Raw genomic sequence first — 25,878 nt, 5'->3', positions numbered from 1 at the left:
AACTATTTTTTAATCAAGTGAAGGAAGTTGCCACTATCACCACAGAAGGAATTTGGCAGCCAACTGATGTTAGTTCTAAACACGGATCTGAATCTTGTCAGTCAGCACAGCAAAACCAAATTCTGTTTGAAAAATGATTATAAAAGCCTTTCTCAGGAGAACTGCAACAGACTCAGTAATGCAGCTCAGCTGTTCAGTGCATGTTTGATGCATTGATACTGTAGATGATGCAGAGATATTTGTACCAATTTTATGCAGAACTTGAGAATATTCCACCCTTTGAATTCTTTAGAGAATTCTAAAGAGAACAGAACATTTTCACACTGTGGATTTTTCTTCGCTTAATATTCATTTAAAATAATAAATCTTATAAATACTCCTGACAATGGTTAGAAAACCAACAAACAAGACAAAGGCATAAAATCTCCATAAAAAATGTTTTTATTCCTTATCAGTGGAGACTGCATATGAAAAGAGGATCTACTGTGAGCTTTTCAACAAAGGAAACCGCAAAATAAAACCAGCCATCCTCCGAAGTAGCAGAGACAGCAGGGTATCCTGTTCCAGGGCAGAAGATGGCTGTCCAATCCATCTCACTGCCCTCTTGCAACACAGCAAAGTTAGTTTTCAGCAAGAGGCTAAACAAATGGTCACAAAATGCTACTCTGAATCAGCTGTCCAAGGGCCAATGTTCCTCCCTGTTCCTCATCAGTCTTCATCCTCGTCTTTCATCTTCTTCTTTTTCTTCTTCTTTTTCTCTGTATTCTGCAAACAAACGTTGCTATGAACAGAGCATAATGGAAAAGCAAAGCAACACAAGTAGCTAGGCAACAGAGCTCATGCTCAAAGCATCACAGTAGCTGCCATACTCAGCAAAGCACGACCCAAGAGATGCCCCCTTTCCTCTATTGCTACATGCACTTGATGTTTACAGCACGGTGGGGCCAGTGGTCAAGGGCAGCTGTGCTCTCTGCTACACTGCTGGCAGCTCAGCACTGCAGCCAGGCAGCATAGCTGTGCTAAACAATGGGGAGAAAATTAAACCCCATGTTAAGAACAGGATTTCAAAACTGAGCAACCAGTTTGGCTTGGCCCATCCACTCTGCTGTTGCCAGAAGCCAAATGATGCTTCATGAGTTCGTCAAGTACGGCCTCTGCTCACTGCAAGTCCTAAACACTAGACAGATGCCTGTGGATGGGCACCAGGGGACACCCTCCCGAGGAGAAAAAGTGTAGAAAGAGAGCAGACTAAAGCTGGGGGCGAGTAAAGGAAAGGTGGGGAAACATGGAGGCATTAGTCACAAATTTCCCAGACCTTATTTCGTAATGCAAATCTTCTGGACATTACAATGATGGGTATCATAAAATAGTTACTAGATTAAAACTGTCCTTGCATACCATGGGTTATACAGATAAAAACACTGCTCCCCCCTCACTCCATATGTTTTGGAGAGAATCCATTCCCGTAAGGGATCAGGTAGCTGTGCGATTCTGCCTTACCTCAACAGTGGGGCTGGTGGGGTGTTCCTCATTCAGTAGCTCCTCCTCTTCAGCTTGCTTCTCCTTATCCTTTTTCTTTTTCTTCTTTTTGACAGGTTCACCATCTTCTACCGTTCTCTCTTCTGTCCCACAGAAGGAAGAAAAATTAAAGGCAGGTTGTCAGTTATTAAGAGTGGTAAAAGGCAAAACATGAGAGGACGCAGTGATCATAGTAAGAAGGCAAAATACTGAATACACACTGCCCCATCTTTACATCTGTATACAATTGCTTTCCCTCCTCTTTGCCCTTTCCTGCATGACCACTCCCTGCTATAATCAAAACGCGTAGCTACCTAAGACACAAGTGACAATGTTCAAACAGCACTATTCACATCTCCTGGTTACAAACACCAGTCCTATATGCTGCTCTCAAGTTTTAAACAAGCTTACATGTTTTCATTTGTCTGTCAAATTACATTTAGTGCTCCATCTGAAAAAAGACTGTCCACAGTTTGGCAAGTATACTCATGAGCATCACAAGAGCAGTGGAAGGACTCAAAACCCCATGTCAGAAGTATGATCAGCCAGCAGTAGCTTGTTCACAACTTATTTCCCTATCTTGATGCTGGAAATGGGCTAAGAAGCAGAGCATTTTTCTTTACTGTTTAGACTGGCAAACACAAAGATCTCTTAATGCTGAGCAAACATAAAGCATTTAATGCAAAAGCAGAAACTCTTTCCTGTCCTGGAAGACAGGAATTGAATTATTTATATAAGCCGAGAGGAACATTAACCCAAGGAAAGATTTACTAATGCACTCTTATATTACAGGACTATTTGTCTCCAGCTGGGCTATCTAATTACAGTGCTAAAGGCACTATGATTTACCACTCATTTTCTAGAATACACACCACAGTCTTTGGAATCTCTAGGTAAAGAAACCAAGCAGGAATGATTACCAGGCTGACAGCCTATGCAGAAGCCAGGCTGTTAGTGGAGCATACCCAAGTTAGAGTTATTTGCACAGCTGAGTCAGTGCTGGATACCAAGTTTCTCAGTGTGTAGTACTCATGAGTGAGTTCATGACATAGCAACCAGTGTCCTTCAGTAGCTATAAAACCAAGACGCTGTGTTTGTGGTGTGTACTCCGGAAGTGATTTTCTCACTGTACTCCCCCCGAAAAACTGAATCAAGTTGCTTCTGAAGCACACTCACTCACCACTTACAAGAACACAACAAAGCCAGTGCAATTATACAACCCCCCAAACACACAACCTCCTAACATCCTGATTGTACTTTGTCACAAGTTGAGTTCCTTGAGGCAGCAGCAGGATTATATGAGTCAAAAAAAAAAAATGCACTTCAATCTTTGCCTCTAACATAAGCTTTAGACAAAAAAAATTGGCTTCAGGATAAAAAATTTCTAGACATGTCTACAGGAAAACACAGCCAGCTAACACAGGCAGCTTTCTGACATTAAAAAACCATGCCAGAAGCAAAACAGCAAAGGCTTCGACATAAAGGAACTGGCAAATAGAATTCTAAGTGGATCCTGCCATACACATCATTCACAGCGAACAGTGTGCAAGCAAAGGCATTCAAAACGCCTGTAGAAGTATTCTCCCCTCCCTATGTATGAGACAGGGAAATATAAAGTAGCTGAAAAATAAGCCACAAGATAGCACAGGAGCACACGCATCGTATTGTGCTATGTGATACATTTTCACCCAGCTGGATGGGTAAGATGTGTGTTTTCAAGGAAAGTGCTGGGTGGTAACCTTGGAAAAATAACTTCTTGTTATAACTCTACATGTCATCAAGTCTGACACACCAGGCAGTGGAACCTGTCACAATTTACAACCGCAGATGATGCACTGTGCAGTCACTCATAGGCACTGCCACTTCTCACAGCCAGTAGCAGATGCCTTCCTGCAGATTTCAGTTGCTGCTTTCCAGCGAAGCTCATCACAAGGCTTCACGTATTTGTACCTAGGCAGAATGAGGATAAAGGCTCCAGGGGTGCTGGTCTTTTCCCCCTGGGTGCAACACTTCTAAGTCACTCAAGCCCAGTGGGGTTTCTTTGTGATACACAGCAGCTGACAAGAAAGACAACAGCTCTTACTATCATGCACTGAGGCACAGAAAGTAGCACCAAGAGAAGCAGTTTGAGTGACGGCCCCGTGCAGTGCTGGAGATCACCAGTGGGTTTCACGCACCCATTTTCTACCAGTTTTCTGTAAGCTTTTCCACACCAGCCTCATGTACTCTCCCCTCCTCTGGATGATGCTCTGCATGCACAGAATCAAGTCACATTGCTTACCAATAAAGATGCCGTCTCATGATGTTGCTGTCATTTAAGGCTTTGTGTCTTGCAGGGCTCACTCGCTTCATTTAGGATGGTATTTCTCTCTTTAAGAGAGACCTTCCCAAGTGACTAGCTGCTACTATATCCTGATGCTTAAATGCAAGCTGAATGCTTCACTGGGGGCACTGGCTAGCCCTTTTGGTGGCATGCATTCTGTCTAACCACATTCATCTTCAAAGACTGTAGTCACAAAAATACCTGTCGTGTTCTCTTCCCCACCCATCAAAACAGGTTTTAACAGACAACTCCTTAAGTGGATTATAACTTGTTTCAGGCACTATCCTTCCACTCTGTTTCTTTTTAGGTGTAAAAAGCTAAAGTGGTTTGAAGTCATGCCTCACCATTTTCCTACCCAAAGTACTGCCACGCATGCACCCCAAACTGGGACTAAAGAAAATGTTACACATCTCATCCTACAGTAACATCTACATTTCAGGTTAGCACAATTCAAAACATTGTCCCCCTTTACAACAAATATCAAAGCAATAGTTTGACAAATCACTTTTCAGTGGCAGCTTCCCAGCTTACTCCTGTCCTTTACCTTCCTCTTGTAATACAAAAGGGATCAAAATCGATCTGGCTAAAGAACTCCTTTTTTTTTTTTTTTTCTTCTTTCTGGACTGCTTTTCCACAACCCCCATTTATCATGCAGCTGCACAAACTGTATGGGGTAGGAGAGAGCAGAGACTTCTTTCACAACACTATGCCTGGATGTGAAATCTCTGACCAGGGAAAAGCTTAATAGAGCACTGCACCAAAAAGCATAGAGCCAAGAACACCAGAAATTAAAGGCTCATGCATATTCAAGTGACACACAACATAAATCTTAATGCTGGGACTTCCTCTGCACTCTTCTGTGTATTATGGAACCTACTGAACCACTCAAACTTTTCAGACCACCACCACACCCCCCCTCCAGTGCACAGTGCAGTCATACAAACCATACTAGTAAAGACCAAGGTCGTGGTGTGTATAGCAAGTGATATCCACGCACTTTGCTGGGTGTCCAAACACAAGAATCGCAGGAATTAGGGGCAGGGTATTTATTTTAAAGGGTACAGTAGGACAGGCTGAAGGGATTAATTCTGCTTACAGGTGACAGGAGATAAGTTAAGGTCTCTGAAAACAATTCTTCCATAGTCTGAAGCAACTGGCACAGTTCTAATGCTCAAGTATCCAAATAAAAGGACCCAGTTGATATGAACAGTCTACTGCTCAAACAATTTTTGGCACCTCAAGGATAACCTGCTAAGCTCCACCCAACCCCTACACCAGGAGGTATCAATGCTCAATAAAGCAAGAGAAGCAAGCACAAGGTGGTTGAAAAATAGATCTATAAACAGAAATATCCACCTCGCTCTGTAAGACATAGGATGGTGATCAGTGTAACATTTCACCTGCGAGGGGCTCATACCCATGAGATGCCAACACACTTGCTTTGATAATGCAATGGAAGCCCAAGGGGACAATTCTGAAACTATACTAAGGGAAATTAGTTCAAAAGGATATCAAAAGCAGTGACTTTGAGAACACCCACATTCTCCAAAAAGCAAACAGGCAAAGTTCAAGCCTCCAAAGTACTCACTCATGTCCCCATCTCATTATGACAAGTATAAGAGAACAAATAAGGGCACAGATCTCAGCTTCGTAACACCAAGGATTTTCCCTTCAGTTTAATTCTCAGCTAAATTTAGCTGATGATGGAGCAGCTACAAGTTGCTCCATCATGTATACAGACACCATGGAACCAGTGGTTGGAAAGATCACACTTCAGCATCAGCTGAGCATGAAGAGGTACATAATCAGCATAACTACACTTTGATGTAAGTTAGATGTAAGGAGGAAGTTCTTTACTGTGAGGGTGGTGAGGCACTGGAATGGGCTGCCCAGGGAAGCCGTGAATGCTCCGTCCCTGGCAGTGCTCAAGGCCAGGTTGGACAGAGCCTTAGGTGGCACGGTTTAGTGTGAGGTGTCACTGCCCATGGCAAGGGGTTGGAACTTGATGATTTGAAGGTCCTTTCCAACCTTAACTATTCTATGATACTCTGAACACAGCAGCACAAAGAAGGGCAGAAAAGGGAGACTCCAACAGCCCCCCTACCTGCTGCAGACACAGGTAGTTAGCTCACCCCAGATCTGGTTCACGGTCTCACAGAAGTCATCTCCCACCTCCCCCAAGTTACACACTGTGTACTCCACTACCATAGGAAGTATTAGGCCAGCCATTTAGAGGTGCTGAGTGCACTCTGGAGAGAAGGGAGAGAATGTTCCTTAAAATGAGGCATAGTATAAAACCAGATTATTTAAGTCACAGTCCAGAATCTTTGTCCACACACTAACTTACCACAGAAGGAAGGAACAACTGTGGCCATAGTTCAGTTCTAGCTCTCCAGAGAATAACAATTGTTCGTGTGCTGTGTAAATCCAGACTGAAATTTCCAAGTGTCATTTCACATCCAATTCTGACATTAGATGTTTGTATGTTGAAACATGCCAGAAAACATTTCTATACAGAATAAACCAGTATTCTTTAAAGAAAATTGGGCAAGTTCTGCTTGTACAGGGAAGTGTGTGGGTTTTTTTAATTCAAGACTCTGAGGCCCACTAAACATGAACCTGCTGAGCAAGAAATTCTGCAAGAATGAGTTTTGTTTTCAAACGTTCTTCAATGCTTACACTGTCTAAAACCAGATATTTTAAGTAAAATGACTGCAGTATGTTATCAGTCCACAAAGAATTACCGTTTTCTTTTTTACGTACTCATACTGAAGAAGAATAACCAGGCTGGCTGTAAGGTTAAGCCCCACTGCACGATACACACGGCAACACACCAGCAGCACAGACGCAAGAACTAACCTTTCGTATCTGGTTTGAACTTCTTTGCTTTCACAGCAACCTCTGTGTCCTGTTCTTCTACCTCCTGAATTTTGCGTTTCTTTGAAACAGCAGGAAGTGTAGAGTCACCAGATGGGTCAAATACTTTTATTTCACTGTAATGAGAAAACAAGTTAGTTTAAGTAACAAAAAGAAGAGCTAGACCCCAGGTAAGACCCTGCAGTTGAACATAACCTTTCCAATACAACTTCCTGAGAATACTACCAAATCAGTCTTGCTCAGCTAACAAAAAGAATCTACAGGTAGTGAGGTTATTTCTCCAATACATCAATGGTTCATCTGTAATCATTACTAGAGGAGATACCCCATGAAGTGCTACTGATCTGAAAAGAAGAGACCTGGTAAGTAAGAGTTTGCTTCTGGTTTGTATCTGTTCAAGGTTCTACAGAACACTTGAACTACCCAGTGGACTGATCTCTGCTGATGAAAGCCTTTCTAACACAGCTGTATGGTCACAAGCACATAGGTCCCCCCACAATTTTTTAAGTCCATATAAGCATACCCTAAGGGTAATATGCATACAGGATTAGAAATAGCTTTACTTTTGTATTTTCTGCTCTGAATCTCCACCATTACATTCACAGGGCACAATGCACAAGGCAGGGTGATGCTATGGCTCATCTCTGTATCACTTGTATCACTGACTTTATAGGATATTCAAATAACTAATCTCTGTCTGAAACTGCCTCTTCTCCAATACTGTATGCTCCTTTGTTCAGTCCCAGCTCTTCTGGAGGCTGCAAAGAACCAGCCACCCTGAAAGCCAGTGCTCTTTGGCTGGCCCTTTTCAGGGACAGCTATGTCCCTATCTAACAGCTATGAAACACTTATTTTCTCATTCAGAATTCCTACTGAAGGAAAAATGAGTTTTAAATCAGTAAGCCTGAACTATTCCCTCTCTAGCCACATACTGAACACCTAAACTTCTCTGAAGTATGAATCTGAAGTAGCTGCCTTGCAGAGGTTACAAAAGCAGCTGAGGCTGGTGACTAGACTGGGAAGCATGTAGTGATGCTAGCAGACAGTACCATCAATTCATCCCTTAAGCATCAGAAACTATTCTTAGGGGTATTAACACCGCACATAGCTTTACAGATATTGATTACACAGCTTTTTGCAAACAGCCAAGCAAAAGCCCCCTAGCTCCCTTATCATTGTCAAAATACTGCTGCTAATAAATAATTGAATAAATGAAACCCCAGTGAATAAATACACCAAAGATGGGTAAAATGTACTTTCCCAAATGTTTTCTGGAAAGCATACTGAAATGCTTCACTTCAAGCTCATTTCTAAAAACTACCTGGCAATTAACTTCTGAAATACTACTTCCAGTAGCTACTTTATACAGGATCCATAGTTCCAAACAAGACTAAGACATTCTTGCCAATCTCCTTAAAACACAAGTTTAGCTCTTCAAATATCTCCATAAAGCAGTAGCACTGCCATGTTTGTACTATAAGGACAATTTGACAGGGACTGAGTTAGCTTCCCTTTCAGGCAGCCAGACTAAGCCAAACAGCCAGAAATTATCTTCAGTCTCTCTCCCCCAAGCCTAGACACGTTTGCAAGGCACTTCTAACACTAGAAACATGTCCTGGCAGGAATTCATGACTCCTCATTTCAAGAGGTCAAAACCCAGCATGTATGTTGTCTCCTCAACACCCTCCTCCCTAAGCTACTGCCTCTTTACACGCCCTGATGCTTCACTTACACTCTTGTCAAAAGCTGCTCCAGAAATCACAGCCATCGCCACTTGGAAATGCCTAGCATATGGAAACTGAAGTTACAGCTGGGCATGAGAAAGATGTTTGGGGACTGCAGATGGGTGCAGCAGTGCTATTTTTCCAGAATTAGCACCTAGTTCTGAAACTAGCCCTGGTTTTGGCAAGCACTTGCCCTCTCTACACCAAAGCTTCAGCAAAATGAGCAGGACAAGCTAAGCAAGAAGCCCAAAACCAAATTAAGCAAAAAACCCAGATGTCACAGCTCAGACTAATACTACCCAGTTCAAATCCTTAGATGTTCAGCTGTTCCAGTTGCAATTTACTGTGTCACTTTGGGCACCAGAAACTGCTTTAACAGTGTCCAGAGTACAGGCCCTATCTATTACTCAAGATACTTATTACAGACAAGATCTAAATAAGAAGACGAAGCTTCACTCAAACATTTCATTATTTTTCTTTTTAAGAGTAAGAGGACTCAGTAGGTCTCTAGGACAGCTTCCATGTCAGAAACTAATTCAAACTCTGATTTTCTCAAATTTAATTTATCCAGACTTGCATTAAATAAAGCTGCTGCATATTTACTCCCCAAACTATTCGGCTTTTTGGGGTGATGCTGACAGCATCTAAGCATACTTGCTATCTGATGATGTCAGTAATTTACTATTAGAAAATCATAACTGTTTCTCCAGTTTAATGGCTTTACCACAACTGCAAAATGTGGGAAAACAGAAATTCCCGTTAGCAACAGAACTTGTGATCAGTTTTTCAGAGCACAGAAAATGCTCTCTGGATCTTAAGTCAGCACAGGCCACAACCTAAAAGCTTCTCAGAAATAAAAACCTGGAGTTATTTTTACACAGCCAAGCTGAAAGGAAAACTATTCACCTCTTGTTCTGATACTTGTCTGCCCTGGCCAAGGCTTTTCCAGTGCCACTTATTCTTCTTATCTACAAGAAAAATTTAGAAGTGAAAAACAAATTACTCATAATGAAAACAATTCCCAACACAAGTTCTACAGCTCTTGAAAGGAACTGAAAATTCATAGACATATACTATTAGTCAGGCTCTTGTGTACCTGTATGAGTCTTATGCCTGGGAGCAGAATAGAGACAGGGAAGTAACTGGGGTGAGAAAGGCATGTGCCTTTCTAATACTGCTCCTCAAGAGCCCAATTCAAGTAAAGGGCATCTAGTACTGGATCGAACATACCACAGGCACTTGACCTACAACATCACACCTCTAAAAATCCCAAGATGAGCTTGAATTTGTGCACACTTCCTTTTTTTTGCAAGGATAACTGCATGTTAGGGCAGGTATCACCCTACGCCTGGCATAAAGCCAACCCTAAAACCACAGTACAAGCCCCATACTGGATTTGAATTAAACTTGCACTTTTCAGGTGTTCAGTTTGTGTTTTGGTATTAACATGTCTCCCTGACTGTGTTTCGATGGGAAGTATCACCTCCCATGAAATGTTCAAGGAGGAGCAGGCAGGTTTTTCTGGATTCCTCTGTTTTTTGTTCTAGTGATGCCAGTACTACAGCGTTAGTATCACACTTTCTAGCTTGGAAAGTTGAACCCAGGCACCATTTACAAGATCATATGCACCAGGCGTGCCACCTAAAAGAGCAAAGTGAACCCTATGTTCTCCCAGCATGCTGAGTGAATGGCAAGAGATGGAGCAACAGGTGTGCAGCCAGGATATGCACTAGGTTATGGGAGGGCAATGCAGCAACTTGCAGAATAACATCTTGCCTTAGTCTTAAGAAGCTCTGCCTGTAGCTAAGCATCACCAGCATTCAGATTTTATGGAACCATGGTGGAAAATGTGAGGAGGTGAAAACCTAAACGTATTTTCTTCTAAGGTGAAGAGAAAGCAGCTGTGAAGTGATAAAAGTATCTATAGAGATGTAGTAGAATGTAAAGGTATGATCTTGATCATCTTGTTCAAAACCAAGACTTTTCAATATAATGTAAATGCAAATAGGCATGTAAACAAGAAAAGCTGATATACAAATAAATGAATACAGCTGGTTTACAAACCCTACTACTCCAGCCAATGTTGGGAGAAGCTACAACATAAGAGTGACACTAGATTACACAGCTGAGTGAAAGGAAGAGACTCAGCAGCGCATAGGAAAATTCATATCATACAAGAATATCAGCTTCATGCAGCCCTCTGCTAGACTTACCCCTCTCTCTTCCAAAAGCCTCATCCTCGTCTCTACTTTTAGTCTGTTCTCAGCTCCCATTTCAGCACTGGTATTCTCTCCCAAGGCATCATAACGAATAGTCAAGGCAGTCTTAGCTGCCAGCATTCGAGAAATCTGGAAAAGGCAAAAAGAACGTTAAATGCTAAGACTAAACATAAGGCAATGATTCACTCTGATCTGGAAACCATACCCACAAACAGAAGAACAAAGTAACCATTTACTAACAGTGTTTAGTCCAAAAAAATAATTAGTACATCATTCTTTCAAAACTGAAATGCTGTTAAAGTAACACCTTATTTTCTTGATAAATAGAGGGAAACATCTGAGACAGCAAGTTAGTTATACATATCCCACTTGACCCCAACCTTTAGGTTGAGGTGTAGGTTAGTTTGAGGTGTAATTTCTAACTGGATAGGTTACTTCACAGTTCAAACACATATGCATCCACCTGCATTATGAAAGTCTTTATAAGCTTTAAAAGCAAGCCACAAAAGTTACTAGCTTTAATCCAACAGTCTGATTTTCAAACAAGACTAAAGCCTGCAACAGCTTAGCTTACTATTCTGTAGAAGAAAATAGTAACATACCCCTTGAGAAAGCCAGTGTTATATCATAAATCTGCAAGAACACATCTGCTATTACTCAGATGGACAATCCCATTTGCTCTTTTGAACAGGAACGAATGACATCCAGAGATTTGTGGTATTTTCCACATAACCACGAAGCAACACAGTAAAGCAAGAGCCTCAGTCTGAAGTTCAAGCCATCTCATCAACAGATGTCCATGCTCTGGAAAAAGCCAAGCTGACAAACAATTCTGCAACTGACCTTTCCTTTGTTTTTGATATTGGTTTGTCCCACTAGGGAAGCATGATAGATAAGGCCAAATTTAGGTGTGTCCCGTTTAGTCTTCAGTGCTCTGAAGAGTGCCTTCTCAGCGCCCAGTAACTGAACTGTTGAAGCTGGATGTTTTGCCAGATTCAAAAGGGAACCTAGAAGGAGGTAACACAGCAACAGTAATTTGTCAGAGGAGCAGCTAGAGAAGCAGGACGCTAGATTCCTGCACAATTCAAAAGCAGGAAGCTTAGAGCCATCTATTTCTATAAAAGCTGCTTCACATTCATTTCCTGAAGGACATGTAAGCCATTTCAGTCTTTCATGCTTTAACTAACTGTCTTGGTTTGATTTCAGCAACAGGAAAGAAGGCTGACTCAATAAAGCATATTCCACTTGAGTAGTGCCTGACAGTCTAGCAGCAAGAACAAATCATCACAGAGCTGCAGCATAGATAACTGAAATAAGGCTGCTACCTTGAGCTGGTCTGACTATAGAAGTCCAATGACAGTTTGTCAGCATTTCACCTCAGAAGTGACTGGACTATCAGCAGGAGGCTCAGTATGCGTCTCAGAAGAGGTAGTGACTTAAGTTGCCCTCATATTCCAAAAAGAATTCAGGCCAACTAAGAACTTTGTCATCACAGACTACTACCAAGCTCATGCTGGTATCTTCAGATTCCTCAAGAGCTTTCTTCCCCTCTTTACCAAAAGATTGCACAATGCTTTTAGCTGCCCAGCTTCTTGGTGAAAGCCCCTAATGAAGTAATCTAAGCTTTACTTTATTTATTTAAGTGATTAGTGTAACCCACCTGCATGAGCAATTAGTCTTGCTCCAACCAGCTCACCCACCATCACTGTGAGATTAGGAGCAATGGCCATCATCCTGTTCTTCAGGTAGTCATATAGCTGTGTCCGATACTCAGAGATTTCAATCACCTGGCACAGACAGAGCTTGGTTACAGGAATCAGCATTAGCTGACCAGCAAATATCAATATAAATATACTGAAATGAGGAAGTGCTTGGAATTCCAGAGGAGACTTTCAAAGTGCAAACAGCCAACCAAGAGCCAGAGTTACATAAAGCTTTATATAGGGCATACTCCCAGAGCAGGGTTTCATCCACAGAGTATACTGGATCTGTATTGCTTATTCTCTTATGCAACTTATTTTCTCAGCAAAGCTCCTGATAAAGGAGCTGACAACATGCCAAAGACAGTGAGGCAGAACAAAAATACTTAGTAAGGACATTTTCTTTAGGACAAAACCCTGGAACATTCAGTTTTCACATAAATCTTTGCCACCATTCTCTTGAAATGGGATAAATGCTCTTTACTCGTTCCATACAAATACACACAATTAGAATGCACATAAAAAAAAAGCAGCCCAGTCTAGACCAAGAACAGGAACTTCTAAGCCTGCCACTCCCTGGTAAAGTCACAAAGGGATCCGACTGGCACAACTAAAGTCAAAGGGAGTTCACACACAAACAAGATGAAAGCAGGATAGAGCTCCTAATTCTTCTTGAGCCTCTGTGCTCCACTTTTAACGCAGGGTTTATCACCTGGCTTCAAAAGTGACAGATTAAAGAGGGACTATACACTACCATTATCTCAATGACTTAAAAGCACAATGATGACACAATTCCCCCCAAAAGCAAGACTGCCACTTTCAGAAGACTTTGTGCAGACATCAGCAGTTTGAGATGGCTCAGATGAGGTAGTGACTGTGCACCCTCATGTCTGTACATCAGGAATGCAACAATATAAGAATCATCACTGCCATCACAAGTGTGTTAACAATGCTCTGGGAAAATCTCTGCCCGGTAGAGGAGGCTCCGATCTGGCTGGAGTTCCTATTGCTATTCACCCATTTGTACACACCTGATCACAGAGATGGATTATATTGTTTATGTCTTCTTCTGATACTTCTGTCCCCATGGAAATCTCAGCGGCAGCCTTCACATCCTCTTCGATCTCCTCTGGTAGGATGTCAGAAACATCAGAGGAGGCGAAATTGCTTCTGTCTCCTGTGGGGGACAGATGAAAGCATGTTTGTGCTGGGGGCAATACGAACTAGTAAGAAAAAAAGCACAAACAGATGAAGATAAAAGGCCAAAATAAAAACAGCGAGTCAAGTCTGCCATCATCCTATTTCAAACTCCCAAAATACATGTCAGTGTTCTGACTTTATGTTTATACTAGATAAGAATGCTTGGAAATATTAAATTTGATGCTGGAAAAAAAAGCCCTTACTCTGTTAACACTGCACTTCACCTTTTCAGTACCTGCTTGCTGCAAAATCTTCAGTCACAAGTTTACAAAGGAAGAATTCCAGGAAGCAAGCAGTCATTTACCACTACCCAAGCATATGTAATTTTTCCTACAATTGGAGAAAAAAGCTCCCTAAAACCATAGGCCTCTCCCTGGACTGCAAGTTTCATTATTAAAGAAATACAGGGTCATGACTAGCTGCATGAATGAGTTGCTGGTCTACAAATCAATGCTATTAACGCACTGCATACTAACATGCAATGTTCTCCAGGCTCACGTCTCCTTACTACTCACCAACTTTCCGCACACATTTACAGTATGTTAGGTTATCTGTGATGATTTTGCCCAGTTCAGGGAAGTGCCAACCATACCATTCCCTACAGCGCATGATGTAGTTATTCAGTTCTTTGTCCAAGTCATCAAGAAGTGCTAAAAGAAAGAAGAATGTACTTTTTTGTTCAAGAAAGGTCATCTGAAAACAGAAAACTCTCAAATCAACAAATTTAAATAGCATGAAGGGAGACAAACTGAAGTATTTTATCCCATAAAGATTGCAGTACATGAGAAGTCTTTACTTTTCAGAGAACTGCATAATCCCAGGCACAATTATATAGAAATATTAGAATTCCCATGACAGTGAACTGAATGTTTCATCACTGGGACTGCCTTAGATAGACTCCTTTAACAGCTGCAAAGCACATTCCCCTGGAAGGGAATCAGCCTCTCATTCAGCCAAAGATCTACACACAACACTGATGTAGAACTTAGCCATCTAATAAACTACGGAAAAATGCTTTAATGTTGAAAACCTGATATTGCATTCAATAACTTGATGTAAAAGATTGTATTAAGCCCTTTAGGTGACTTTCTAATAAATATACCCAACACAAATCCAATAGGCTCACCATTTACCAGACACAACCAATTTGCAACGTAGGACCCAACACCCACAGCATATATTGCTACAGAGCCCTGAGGCTAACATATTTCCCACTAACGCAATACCAACATTCCCATCTGTTGTCTCAGTGGTAGTGACGAAGGAATTGAATTAAATCATTAATTTCAGCTTAACTATGTTCCATCATTGACTACAGTCTGGGAATTAATATTCCAAACAAGGATTCCTCACCACTGTTTCACAGCAAGCATGCCGATTACAACGTGGGTATCTTCAAGGAAAGATGAGGAATGAGCTTTCTTAGCTGTATTTACAGTTTCAGTCTGTTTTCCATTAAGAAAGTAAGGAGATGGAATGCAGCATTACACACTGTGTTTTACATACCTAATGTAAGAGCCTATTTATACATTGTCCTCAACACAAGATACCACCAAAATGAAAGGTCAGAAAATCCTGTCCTGTGGGGCCATTCTCTCCCAGCATTACTCAGGAGGGAGGCATGTTGGAAAGTGAAGCCTTCAGAGGACCAAACCAGCACCACCTGTATTTCAGCTGACCTCTATGCTAAGATTAAGTGGTTGGCTGGTAGTTTACTGTATCACCCTAAAAATCTTCCTGCTTGTGGAAAACCATATTCAGAAAACACATCAATACCCCATTTACTGAAACATGCTAGAAGGAAACTGATAGCAATACTTTTCTGTAACCAATGTAAGAAGTCAGCTATACGAAGCCAAACACATTAATAATTTAAGCTCTAAATATACTTACAAATTGCCTGGATAATCATGGTATCTACTTTGTCTGGGCTGAATTTCAACTTGTATCGGGAAAGGCTGAGGAGACATAAATAAAGTTTCATCATCATCCTGACATCCTGCTGCAGTATATGTCCCACCTGTTCCTATTTTACATGAATATAGCTGTTCATACATTCATTCATACAGCTCAGTTTTATGCCACTGACTGCTCCCAGCTGTGGCCAGAAGCCACAGTGACAAAAGCTTCACAACAGCTCCAACATGCGTACATGCACATATTCCATGACCAGGGTGAAAGGGAAAGTTAAGGCTCTCTGTACCACGTGCAGCAGGCTGAACACGAGTGCTGTGGCAGGAAATTGGCTGTTGGCTTCTTTCTGCATGATTCCCCACAAAAAGTATTTGTCAACAGCACTTCCAGTTGTGCAGCGGCTGGAGGCAATCCACAAAACTGTACCTACCCAGCACCAAATATCAAATACACTAATGTGAAGCAATAGAATAAACTTCTTGGAGCAGATTCTCACTGTCTGAGAAAGTCCATTACCATCTGTTTAATGTACATTTAAAATTTCTCAGTATGCTACAGTAAAAGACATTTGATTTCAATAAGGATTTGCATCTTCAAAGTCCACTTTCAATATTAATGTCCATCTTCTAAGCAAACACACATCTATTTTTAAGGAATTAGCTATAGCAAAGTAGCTCTACAACTTGTCAATGGCTCATGGACAGGACAAGCTCAGGTCACAGTATGGATTAAAGCTCATGAATGAATGCTTGGCCCTGTGCTGACCCAACAACTTTGTATGTAACTACTGCTCCACTGAAACAAAGCAGAGATAGCAAGGTGGGAAGACAAACTCTGCCTTTTAACATCTACATTATGTATTATATGGTTATTTATTCTGGCATAAACCAGCAAATCATGGTCTTCACCTTGTCTCTTGATGGCAATGGAGTTTTAAATGACCCACCTGACTGCTACAGAGCTACTTCAAACCAAATTCTGAAGTATATAACATGCAAAGGAAAGCTATCAACTCCAACTTAGGGCAAAAATGAAGCCTTTCCCTAAAGGGTGGGTGCAAAATGGAAAACCCTTCCTTTATAAGAAAAGATTTCAGATACAAATGTGTCTTGACTTAGAGTATGAGACCATGTCACATACCTAGAAGACATTTGAAGCAACGCAGCATAGCCAAGGTCACAGGAGCAGGGCAGACATGCAGCAAAATAGAGCTGTTCTAGAAACTCACCTGTGTGCCAGGCCGAGACACATAGCTGCCATCTCTCGAGAAGGGAGGCCTGTAATAAGCCCTTCAATCTGTGACCGAATTCCTCTCATGAGCTCTGTAACCATAGGGCTGTGTATACAACTCAAATTCAGCTTGTCCTGCAGAATGGAAATCATAGAATCATAGAATAGTTACGGTTGGAAAGGACCTCAAGATCATCTAGTTCCAACCCCCCTGCCACGGACAGGGACACCTCTCACTAAACCATCCCACACAAGGCTTCATCCAACCTGGCCTTGAACACCGCCAGGGATGGAGCACTCACAACCTCCCTGGGCAACCGATTCCAGTGTCTCACCACCCTAATCAATGGTCCAAAGTCAGGCACAACAGTGAAATTCCTCTAAGCCCTTCTTCGAGAAGCCTTATCTCATTATACCTGATTTTCCCACTTCAGTCCTGTGATCACACAACAGTTTGTCATCTTTGATGCTCAAGGTAGCGATAGCTCCAGTTCCCCACACAGTAACAATTCCTTATAAACAATGTGCTATGTATACTGGAACTGAAGAGTCAAGATATTGCAGTTTACTAGAAACAGTTTGGCCACAGAGAAAAAATTCAGAGGTAGAGGGTTGGGGGCTTTGGATCTTTTTCAAATAATAAAACTAAATAGTTAGTTCAGAGTCCTTGGTATTATTCACTTGAACATTAAATCCTCCTCATTTTGTACCTACACCAGTTTCCTAAGACACCATGAGAAGGCTGTCAGAATAAGTATCACTGGAACATGGAGCAGCCAGACATGAGGTGGGATCCTGGTATTTGACACCCAGGAGACATTGGAGAAAGCAGTCCATCTCTACTGTACTTATTCCTTCCTCTGGCAGACAACGACTGAAGTATGTGCACAACTGCTCGTAGACCAAGGAAGGCAGAACAATGCATGCTCCCTCCCAACAAGACAGTAAATCATCACCCCACTATTGCTGCCTCCGTTAGTGACAAATAAAGTATCTCCCTGACTGGTTTTTCGTTTGGTTCCTCTCCCCCTCTTTTTCTGGATGGGATCCTCAGAGAAATTAATGTTTTAATCTACTGGATTTCTAATCAATATTTAAGAGAAATCAAGCAAACCTGAACACCTCAGTGCATTTCTACTGCAGCATTCACTTGTGTACTCAAGATGATGTCTTCTCAAATATACATGCAGTACACATTTGATCGTAAGAATTAGGTATCTTCCACAAACACAGCATTGGAAGCGTAACCCATTGCTAATAATTGCAAAATCTCTGGAACCTGACTATAAGATCCTAGTAGCACAAGACTCAAGAAAGAATGGCAAAATCAGTTATCACCTTTATGACACCTCCAAGTTTGGCATCTGCTACAGCCAACTGTTCGTGGGCATCTTTTGCCACTATCTTCTTGAGAATTTTCTTCAAGTTCTTGCTGAGCTTGCCTTCTACAAGAGCTGTGGATGCTGTATAAAACAAAAAGACCAAAGATGCAGTTTCTATCCCCTTCTAAAACCTGTAAAAATAGTACTCCTAACTTGATATTTTTATTTTAACTGCCCACAGTAGCTCTAGTCTGAGCTGTGATACTGCTTCAGCATGCAGTGGCTAAAATTGAAGATAATTATATACTCGCTCCTTTGGAGGCCCAAATCAAAACCCCTTCTCCTAGTTGCCTCTCCTTTCTCCATGTGGTTTCAGTTCTATTTCTGTCAATTTTGTTTAAGGATCGCTACTAACAGTATGCCATATGCTTTAGATACATGTTTAACATTTTCAAAGGCAAGGTTATATGGGAACATTTTATGTATAATTTAATTAACCAACCATTTTCCGGGTCCCTTAGTCAGTAACCACGATATCCTAAATTGAGGAATGGCTTATCTGCATCTGATGATGACAATAGCGTACTATCTAAAGCCCAATAAAGACTGATGCCAAACACAGACTGGGCACTCAGTAGGCACTCACCCTTTTAAGAGAGCATGTAGAGTGAAGAATTTTTAAAGGACCTTCTTCATTCTCAAGTATTAATAGATCTGTAAAAGCTTTAAAATCCCACACAATATTTTAAGCAGGCATTAAACTCTCTTTGTGGGTCAGCTCTGTGCTCCAGTGAACTTGTGTGATTGATGCAACACCTTCATCACAGAGCAGAAGCCAGAGATTTTTTATTTCCAAAACCGTAATGAAATGTAAGGTTAAAATCAAAGTGCTGTGCCAAGTTCCCTTTCAATCCTCCTAAAATGAAGATAAGTTTCCACCTTTCAAGCTGGCCAGTAGCTCCTAACCCACTTAAGACAACCACATACACAGTCATCCTCTCAAAATAAATGTGACATAGGTACTCTGTATAATCTTTCCCATTTCACACATAAGTAAACCTGAAACAAAGTAGTAGTAGCTTTTGTCGGGGTTTTGTTCTTTTGGTTTTATTTCTATTTATTTATTGGGGGGAAGATTTTTTATTGTTGTTTGGCTGTGGGTTTGGTGGGGTTTTGTGGTAGTCGTTTGGTTGGGATTTCTTGGGTATGAGTATGTTTTGTTTTAAATCAGCTGAACTATATATGATCTTAATTCAAACCTATGCACTAGCAACTTAATCCAAAATGTATGCCACGCCAAAGAAGGAATATAAAGCAGCTTCAACCTCAGTTGTTTCACTTGCATCTTATGTATGATGGCACTGTCTCCAAACTAAGAAGAATATGAAGGATCCATTCTCCAGTCATAAATGGGACCTGGAACATCTACCTACTAATGTCATACAGCACATTCAGCAGTAAGTCCACCATTTCTGAATTATTAGCTAAAACTTTAATAATTTATGTTCAAACTAGTCCACAGCATTAAGCATGTAAGGGTTGAATCAGTAAAATTACTGAATATAAGGCTATTTTGTTTAAACTTCTGGATTTCTTTTAAGTCTAATACAGGCATTTTTTTAGGCTGAAAAACACAGGCACCATATGTGCCCATAAAACAAGGGCAGTTGTAACAATATATGTACTCTGATATGCATCTGTTGTCTCAGTGGTAGTGACGAAATGTTGACTAAAATCAGTTATATTCATCTTCAACAAGAATACATCATTGACAACAGGCTACATACATCAGTTAAAACCTTCTACATGGTGCTTATTAGCGAGCTGCTTGGGAAATAAGCATGGTAGGAAAAAATTAAGACTTCATTACATCTCTACTGTACCATAGACTGGATGGATGACCTCGTAAAACAACAAAACAGGTTGAGTGAAAAATCTAATTCAAAAACTAAGCAAAGAAACAGCAGAGACAGAGGTAAGTAATGAGTGAACTAATGCATGACAGAGATTATTTCTTTATATTTTTAAGAATGGTGCTACTCACTTACCAGCAAGTGCTTCTGTTGTGTCCTGAAATTTTTCAAAGTGTTTCAGCTTCACTCTACAGAAGAAAAATCACACACAAGTGTGTGAACAAGTGTAAACTAGATGCTAGAACCATTTTACTCTGACATTATAGTTATTCTCTTCTCCCTAAGTCTGCGAGAGAGCAGAGACCAATATCCCTATCCTCAAAAAGAAGGAAGAGCACTAAACCTGCTGATTAAGTTTGAGCCTGATGTGAGTTTTTAGCTGGGTCCCACAAATTTTATTTAGAAAAGAAAAAATGATTTTGATCTAATACATCTAGGACCAGCATAATCAGAAAACCTAGTCCCCTATCTGCTTTGTAGTTCATATTTGAAGACAGACATCAACCATTTAAATTTCAACACTGCACCCTGATTAACTAGGTGTCACTGCTGACTGACTGATGATAGCATCTTCCCACTCATCTTCAAAAGGAAACCTTCTGCCTCTGTGGAATGCATAGCCTGCACAGCTCAGATTTAACATGCATCTTCAAAGACTTTAAAACTGAACCAATGAATCCTCAAATACTCCCCTATAATTAGATGTTAGAATACAAGTTCTGAGAGCTTAAAACAAACAACAAAAATTCTTCCATGCCCTACTGCTGACCAGAGCCAAAAATGATACGCACAGTGTTTTAACCACACTGTCAGATCTTTGCGCCCAGCTTCCCTCTCCCCCTCACATAGTCTGTGGTGTTGATAGCTAGAATTACAGTTAAGAAGCTATCTCAATCCAGTAAATTCCTTGTCAGGGACAGGCATTTGACTAATCCAGTTCTGATTAACCACTGCTCTTTAGGAGTCAAGTATCTGCAAAAGAAGCAAGGTCACAAATAAAGCTAAATGCTTGAGTTAAGCATTCACAGAGCCCAACAGAAGCTTCAGGCTTACACAGAGCCTTTTCAGAAAGGCAGGAGAAATCAATTACTTTGATCAGAGCAGAGATCCATTAAGAGCCACATCCTGTCTAGCAAGTGGCCAAGATGTTTCCAAGACAAGATTAACAACACTACAAACAGGTAAATGTGGGACATTCTGGCCTCTTCTCTTAATATTGTTAGAGAACAGGATAAAACCAAAAGGCATAGCTTGTTCAAAGGTATCAATTATAACCAAAGCTGGTTATAAATCTTCCAGTAAAAACACCCCAGACAGACTTCGAAAGAATCCACAGTTGTCCCCAGCTTTAGGGCCATTTGCTAGAAAGGCCAGCTTAGCCAGTGGACACTGCAACCCCTGTGCAGTTACGCACTGATGCTAACACTCAATGACGGCACAGGCACAGCACTAACTCCAACTCTCACTGATTCACATGCTATTGGTTTCAGATGGATTAAACTTCTTTTTAAGGATATCCTGTGAGCACAAAACCCTGCTATTTCAGCCAGCTCCAGCATTACTTGGACGTTCTTGTCAAAGCACCCAGATCTCCTTAAAATATCATTCAATCTTTTGCTTCAGTGACACATGCTAACGACTTCAGCAGCTTAATTACACTGCAATGAAAAAGGGAATTATTTCTTTCGCTCTGATATTTCTTTTTAAGTTTCTCTGAACATTATCACTGTTCACAGCTTTTAGGTTCAACAATACTGAAAAATAAAATCAATACTTCTTCCTGAACCTCAAACACACGTAACTACAGACATCCATGTCCTTCTGAAAGCCAGGCTGCTATTCCTACATAAAACTACTCACATTTTGTTTGCTTTTTCAGGAGTTTCAAATTCTTTCCATAAGCTGTCAACTTCTTGAAGCTTCTTCTCATTCAGAACCTGTAGAAGGAAAAAAAAAGTTTATATTTAAAGCATTTCTGCTCAGCTTTCAACCCTGCATTCTAGCAGAGAAGACCTGATTTACAGTGTATCAAACCACAGGAAGATAATACTGAACAAGTTGCCAAACTCTGTTTTGGTGATCTCTAGTTTCATTATTTTCTCACAGCAGCTTTACCCTACTAATATACACACAGTATTACAGTGTTTTTACTTTCAACTGAATTACAGAAGTTGCTCAATAATGGCTGGATCCTTCTGAACCTGCACATTAAGACAAAACCCCCTCCCTGTTTATCAAAACCGGACTTGCTTCACCTCCTCTAAAGGACTCATTCACAACCCCAGTGACCCAAAACCAATCCTGCCACTACTTTGGGAAAACACAAACATGTCTGGGACACCTAATAAGAAAGAATGATCCCACAAGTTATTTTCATTAATCTGAGCTAACCCAAGGAAGAAAGAGAACATCTCTATAAAGACTTCTCACCACAGCTTGCTCGTCAACTGGGCCAAGTATTACCTAAGAAGCAGCAATGGCTTAATCCCATTTCTGTACCCAGGGGATCCCCCTCTGTTTTTAAACAGTGCAAGATCAACAACTATACCCCTACAGCCCACATACACTTAAAAAACCCCTGCAGATTGTACAGCAAATTCCTAGAAAAGTGCTCAGGGGGACAATACAGTTGAGATCTTTATAACATCGTGTTCTTTACACTCAAAACCTTGTGGTTTTGTCCACACAACGCAAATGCAACACAACTGCAATGTGACTCCCTGCAGTGCAGAACTCATTCTTGGGACTGTGAGATTTTTGTTCCCTTGCAGATTTTTGAACTCCAGTCAAAGGAGGTTGTCCTTTTTAAACTCAATCAGTAGCTGAGCAAATAAACGTTGTAGCTCGTTTCCCACAGGACTCTGAGACACATAAAAACCTTGGAGCAACTCTTCCTTTCCTCAGCCTGTTGATGCTTTCCCCCAGGTCATCTTTTCTAGCCCAAGGCTTACAGAATTTTCAGCCCCAATGAAAAGACACAGGTACACACAGAAAAATAAAGGCACACAAGCTGTTAAATCAAGATTAGTATATAGAAATTCCACATCTATGGGTATTCTGTGTCCTGCAAGACTCATTGGAGAGACATCTTCCAAGATCTCGAATTTAGCTATGACCCATTTGCCCTTACTATTTAGACTGTTTGCTCCTCTGCTGGGAGCAGCACTTACAAGGGAATACCCAAGAGCTACAAAGCCTGCAGAGAACAGTTCTTGATCACAAAGGCACAGAGTACAGCTGTGATGGCAATGGATATCTGTAGGCACTGCTGAAAAGGGAAGCAGGTGACCATGACTGTCTCCCAAAATTCAGAAGCACAAATTCTGCCCAATCGTCATCTAAAAAACAACCAAACAAAAACACAACCAGCCCTCCCTGCCCCCCAGAAGAACCAGCAGGGATAATCTGCAGAAACTGCTTTAAAAGGAAAAGCTAAAATCTGCAGAGACTATTTGGATACAGAATGAACATACAACTGCAACAATGACATTAGTTTGCAGCTGAACACCTACTACACCTGGGAAAGGAAAGCAATGTGACTGATAGCCTTGCTCTGCAGATGTGCACCGTGGCTTGCCACATCTGGCTTCAGCAGCTGCAAACACAAGCACTGAAAACCAGTTTGCCTCGTCTCAAAACGTACTTGAATAACAAACTACTTCTGCTCTGTTCCAGCAGACAGCTTTCACCTCTGTCCCATTCCACCCCAGACACCATTCGCAGACAGTCCCCTGTCTTTCGGAGGGTGTAAGCGCTTAGAGCCAGCCTCTAACACCGCTCCTTGGTGGCTGGTGCCCCCTAGCCGCTCTGCGCACACATCACAGCCAGACCCACGCCCCAGCCCGCGGCACCGGCAGCGGAGGGTGGCAGCGCGGCTGCAGCCACACTGCTTCAGCTCCCTTCACGCCCCTCCTACCTTTGCCTTATGCCTACGCTGCTTTCAGAAGGCAAAACACGGGTTATTTTCAGCCCCGTCCTGGCTCCTCTAAAAAGTTAAATGGCCCTGGCTCACTGCAGCCTACTCAAGAGGGGTTTTGTTTCTTGGCGTTCGGTTTATTGGTGTTCGGTAACTTGGAAGGTGCAGGATATTAGTCAGTGTGAACACCCAGAGAACAAAATCAGAGACTGATGTATGTTCCCCAGGTACTGGGTAGGACGAGGGGACAGAACAAGTCCTGTCTGCTTCTAGAATCATTTATCTTCTCCCTGTGGCTTACATCTTGAAATCCTCCCTGTCTGAACTGCACTGCTGCACCTCAATGAAGAGGAAAGGTTTCAGGGCAGATGAAGTAAATATAGTGCTCTGTAGAGCAGGCCAGGAGTAGTTCTGCAGCAGGCTAGGGCAAAAGAAACCAGCCTTGCTCTCTCTGCACTTGCACTTGTGTTCACACAAGCTAAACCCAGAAAAAAAGACTAAGCTGGTGGGGAGAAATACAAATGTTATGATCAGACTCTATGAACAAGACAGTGGAACTGTACAAGCATCAACACTCAAACAAGAGAGCAAGAGAACAGGCCAGAGGGGAGCATGGCACTGCAGCCACTCTAGACTTGCCCAAACCACCGTCAAAGGGCAGCCTTTGAGCCACCTCACCAAGAGGCCGTCAGGGCCCCATGAAGTGGTCTATTCCTCCCGGCTGGGCAAGGGAAGCCTCACCACACACCATACCTGCACACACACTCAGCCAGCCGATGAGACCCGCTTTTGGAAACGTATTCAGGCCAAGACACCTCCACACCTTTTGGAAACGTGTCGCCTGTCTTCCACACGTCCCTTCCCGCATCCCGTAGCTTCTGCTAGAACAACAGCCATGCAGACAGTGCTGCATCCATGCCCTAACCGGGATACCACCAGAGTCACAAAGGGGCGCGAGTGCACACCCTCCTATACCCAACCCACCCCTACGGGTGGAAGGCAACGAGGGCCATAGGTGATGCCTGGCAGAACCACTGAGAGCAAGGGAGCAAACCCTCCTCCTCTCCTTCCTCCCCACAAGCCCTTCCAGGCTCTAGCACAGCCCCTTCCCCACACCTCCGTCACAACACGGCCTCCCTGCTCCTCCTCGGCCTCAGAAGGACCACACGAGGCCTCCGCGCGGGGAAACTCCCTGAGGAGCGGCCAGGCGCTGTGGCACTCGCCCCGACAGCGCTTCCCCCGCGAGTCCCGCACGCTCCCCTCCGTACCCTCACTCCAACTTCACAGCTTCCCCCCACCACCACCACCACGCCGCGCTGAGGCCCGCAGCCGGGCGAGAGGCACGGCACCCGGCCTGCCCTCCGCGCCTCACCTTGAAGATGGCGTAGCCAGCGGCAGTCTCGAACAGCACCAACATACCGGCGGCAACCGGGCCCGGGGGCGGTGGAGGGGTTGGGGGGGGGGGGGGGGGGGGGGGAATTAAGGCAGCCACGTGCGCCCGTGGCCGGGACCCCCGGTGAAGCGCGCGCGTGCGCCGGAAGAGGAAGTGAGCGCCAGCGGAAGCGAGCGGTGGAAATGGAGGGGCCGCCTTCCCCGCGCGCTCTCGCGAGCCACGTGGCGGGGCGGGGTGAGGGTGGGTTTGTGGTGCCGGCCCTCATACTGTCGTTACCGGCGGGCGCGGGGCCTGTGCTGCGGCCGTTAGGTGTTGTTACCGGCAGCGCTGGTGAAGGTGCGAGTCGCCTGATGCAAAAAGTCCCCCTGTAAGCGTTCGGGAGGCTGCCCGGTGTGCGGGGGCTCCGGGTTAGCCCGCCCCTGTGAGGTGCCCCCCGGCCGCTGCGTACTGAGTGTACCTGCAGCAGCCGTTCATCAGCTCCTGCGTCCTCAGCAGCAGCCGGCTCTGCCCGGCGCCTGTCGGGCATTGCCAGTTCAGTAGCAGGTGGTGGGGATGGCCGCTGGGGTAGAAAAGGGCCTGTGACCTAGGGCTCGGGTGCCCATAGCGACAGACTGGGTTTCCCGAGTGAA

General features: G+C 42.8%; 1 protein-coding gene and 4 non-coding genes across 5 annotated transcripts; all 5 read right to left on the bottom strand.

Moving 5' to 3' along the window:
- Positions 1 to 425: 425 nt before the first annotated feature.
- On the bottom strand, positions 426 to 25,334 carry NOP58 (NOP58 ribonucleoprotein). The gene is made up of 15 exons (XM_065670073.1): positions 25,229 to 25,334; positions 21,801 to 21,877; positions 20,076 to 20,128; positions 18,044 to 18,168; positions 16,704 to 16,840; positions 15,455 to 15,519; positions 14,077 to 14,211; positions 13,393 to 13,538; positions 12,322 to 12,448; positions 11,505 to 11,668; positions 10,656 to 10,790; positions 9,349 to 9,410; positions 6,701 to 6,834; positions 1,501 to 1,622; positions 426 to 765 (listed from the first exon to the last, which is right to left on the bottom strand). Exons 1-15 carry the CDS (start codon positions 25,271 to 25,273, stop codon positions 709 to 711), a joined length of 1,584 nt encoding a protein of 527 aa, XP_065526145.1. The 5' UTR covers positions 25,274 to 25,334; the 3' UTR covers positions 426 to 708.
- LOC136012434 (small nucleolar RNA SNORD11) lies at positions 12,076 to 12,161 on the bottom strand. Its single transcript, XR_010611732.1, has one exon. It is a non-coding gene; the product is annotated as a small nucleolar RNA SNORD11 (small nucleolar RNA).
- Positions 13,213 to 13,296, bottom strand: LOC136012435 (small nucleolar RNA SNORD11B). The gene has a single exon (XR_010611733.1). It is a non-coding gene; the product is annotated as a small nucleolar RNA SNORD11B (small nucleolar RNA).
- LOC136012425 (small nucleolar RNA SNORD70) lies at positions 14,796 to 14,883 on the bottom strand. Its single transcript, XR_010611724.1, has one exon. It is a non-coding gene; the product is annotated as a small nucleolar RNA SNORD70 (small nucleolar RNA).
- LOC136012424 (small nucleolar RNA SNORD70) lies at positions 19,721 to 19,807 on the bottom strand. The gene has a single exon (XR_010611723.1). It is a non-coding gene; the product is annotated as a small nucleolar RNA SNORD70 (small nucleolar RNA).
- Positions 25,335 to 25,878: the final 544 nt, after the last annotated feature.

The sequence above is a fragment of the Lathamus discolor genome, chromosome 3 (genome assembly GCF_037157495.1).
Source record: "Lathamus discolor isolate bLatDis1 chromosome 3, bLatDis1.hap1, whole genome shotgun sequence".
In the NCBI taxonomy this organism is placed as follows: domain Eukaryota; kingdom Metazoa; phylum Chordata; class Aves; order Psittaciformes; family Psittacidae; genus Lathamus; species Lathamus discolor.
Note: the sequence above shows the minus strand (reverse complement) of the source record. Positions and strands in the feature narration are given on the sequence as shown.

What these genes read in the sequence shown, in the direction of transcription:
- NOP58 (XM_065670073.1), bottom strand. Translation starts at nt 25,273, where the DNA reads ATGTTGGTGCTGTTCGAGACTGCCGCTGGCTACGCCATCTTCAAG. An exon ending in CACAACAGAAGCACTTGCTG is followed by an intron (nt 18,169 to 20,075) that starts GTAAGTGAGTAG and finishes TGTTTTATACAG; the next exon opens with CATCCACAGCTCTTGTAGAA. An exon ending in TAAATGTGTGCGGAAAGTTG is followed by an intron (nt 13,539 to 14,076) that starts GTGAGTAGTAAG and finishes TGTCCCCCACAG; the next exon opens with GAGACAGAAGCAATTTCGCC.